The sequence below is a fragment of the Quercus suber genome, unplaced genomic scaffold (assembly GCF_002906115.3).
Source record: "Quercus suber isolate HL8 unplaced genomic scaffold, Cork oak 2.0 scaffold_8, whole genome shotgun sequence".
Taxonomy (NCBI): Eukaryota; Viridiplantae; Streptophyta; class Magnoliopsida; order Fagales; family Fagaceae; genus Quercus; species Quercus suber.
Window position 1 is genome coordinate 1,083,111 of NW_027069474.1, and position 2,516 is coordinate 1,085,626.

The 2,516-nt window shown below is 35.7% G+C and overlaps 1 protein-coding gene across 1 annotated transcript; it reads left to right on the top strand.

Annotated features, from left to right (window-relative positions):
- Window positions 1-813: 813 nt before the first annotated feature.
- On the top strand, window positions 814-1,558 carry LOC112005026 (ethylene-responsive transcription factor ERF023). Its single transcript, XM_024037278.2, has one exon. The coding sequence runs from the start codon at window positions 858-860 to the stop codon at window positions 1,437-1,439; it is 582 nt and encodes a 193-aa protein (XP_023893046.1). The 5' UTR covers window positions 814-857; the 3' UTR covers window positions 1,440-1,558.
- Window positions 1,559-2,516: the final 958 nt, after the last annotated feature.

Genomic DNA, 2,516 nt, shown 5'->3' on the forward strand with positions numbered 1-2,516 from the left:
CTCATACAGATACTATTTTCAGATTCATACAAAATAAGCCATGTTCTCCTTTAGTTGATTCACTTATAATAATTATTATGTCGACAAAAATACAAAATTAGCTTTTAGAAAAGTTTTTCATCGTGTTCTTTTTAAGAAATAGTAGCATTTGTGGAGGAAATTAAAATTTTGGCAAGATTCCGGGGATAAATAGTGCGAGTACAAATCTCTTCATGTCTCTCGCATGCTAAAATAAAATAAAAGAAACATAGAGAGAGAAATATTAAGAGCCCGTTTGGTACATGTGTTTAAAAACTGAAAATTATTATTTAAAAATTTTTATAAAAATACGTGTAAGTAAAAAAATATGTTAAAATACGTAAAATATTGTTTAAAAACTAAAAATTGTTATTTAAAATTACTTACCAAACACCCCCTAAATCTTCTTAGGAAACTTCACTCGATGGTTGGTCTGTTGGTTGATTGAAAAATAGCCAATCATGTCCCCAACACGCAGAACCCATCACTATCACAATCCTGAATCCTCACGCGCTCCAATGCCAGGAAGTTTTTTTTTTTTTTTTTTTGCGTAGAAGTATAAAGGATACACATAATTTAGTTCAAATTGCAAAATCCTGTTTTTAAAACACGAGTTCATGGTTTTACTGTTATAATCAACACGATATTAGTTGTAGTGTGTACGACAGTGCAGCATGCAAAAACTAACGTACATATTAAGCCAAATATCAATTCTTACCCAAGGGCATATCAGTAAAATCACACTAACCCAATCAATCTTGCCTCTTCTTACGTATCTTACAAACAAATTACTATAAAACGTCATTAGACACACTCAAAGCCAACGGCTCCTAATGTAAATGGAGCAACTACCATACACCGAAGATGACACCACCACCACCACCACCTCTACTACCACCACCACCTCCACCACTAGCACCACAAGCACCACCTCTCCTCAAAGCCAACGCAGCGGCACACGACACCCCGTGTACCGCGGCGTCCGTAAGCGAAGGTGGGGCAAATGGGTGTCCGAAATCAGAGAGCCCCGAAAAAAATCGCGCATTTGGCTCGGCTCTTTCCCAATCCCAGAAATGGCAGCCAAGGCATACGACGTCGCCGCCCACTGCTTAAAGGGTCGAAAGGCACAGCTCAATTTCCCCGACGAGGTCGAGCACTTGCCGAGGCCGTCCACGTGTACGGCCAGAGATATTCAGGCAGCAGCAGCCAAAGCAGCACACATGATGGCTTCGGAGATAACTAAGAAGAAGAACATTAAGAGTAAGAAGAGCCACGTTGTTAATTCGGATGCCGATGATTTCTGGGCCGAGATTGAATTGCCAGAGCTCATGATTTCCGGGTCGTGTGGGTGGTCGTTTACCAGTGACGGTGCCACGTGGCCTGATGGAGACGTTGCACAGCCATTCATGGCATGCCTCTGAATCTTGTTGATGCTAATGTACTGTTGGTAGGGTTCGTATAATTATGTGTGTGTTTATCTTTTTCTTTTCTATGAATAGTGTTTTTCATCGAAAGTACTGGTTATTGCTTTTGTTTGTTATTTCTACTTTTAGATATGTTTACGTACTTATTTGTTAGAAAAGGGTTTATCATCACAACTACCCTTATTAATTTTGAGCATTCTAGTGCACTAATTTGAGCTCGCTTTGATGGGTTTAAAGCTGTTGAGATTTGTGTCCCTCTTCTCTCAAAATCAATAGTATATGGTTTACAGAAAAACTGTAGAGATTGTTTCATAGAGGAATTAGGTGCTCAAATATGTATAATTAATATTTATATCAATAAATCTATTATTCAATTAATTCCACAGCTATTAATAAGATGATAGGGTGTGGTTGATAAAACTATGTAAAAGTGAAAGTGGACCAATCAAAATTCACTGCTCAAAATATGTGGGAAAATAAATAATAATAATAATAATAAAAAGTTGTGGAATTTAAATTTCTTTTTCACTGTTATGACTAATTAGTTGCACAAAAATATGGTAAAAATAGTAGTTATAGGACTACAAATTATTTCAATTTTTTGTTTTTTATCACAACTCTAACATAACAAAGTGTGAATGGTTAACTATTACTTACACACCTTAGACTCAACATTTTTTTTTCACCAATTAGACTATCACATCAAAATTGTGATAAAAAATTATTAAAAATTTTGTAATTCTAGAGGGTATTTGGTTTGTGTTTTCAAACAATCATTTTCAGTTTTTAAACAACATTACATGTATTTTCACACACTTTTTCACCCATACGTATTTTCACAAATGTTTTCAAACAACAATTTTCAGTTTTTAAACACATGTACCAAACTTTTGCCAATAAAAAATGCTTTTAGAGAGAGAGAGAGAGAGAGAGAGAGTAAGTGAGAGAGTTGTTGCAGTCCGTGCGTGTAAAGCCAAAGTGCAATCGCTGTACAACCACCAAACGCATTTACCAGTTAAGTTAATACATCACTATCGTTTTTTTTTTTTTTTTTTTTACCTGGTAAGCAATTTT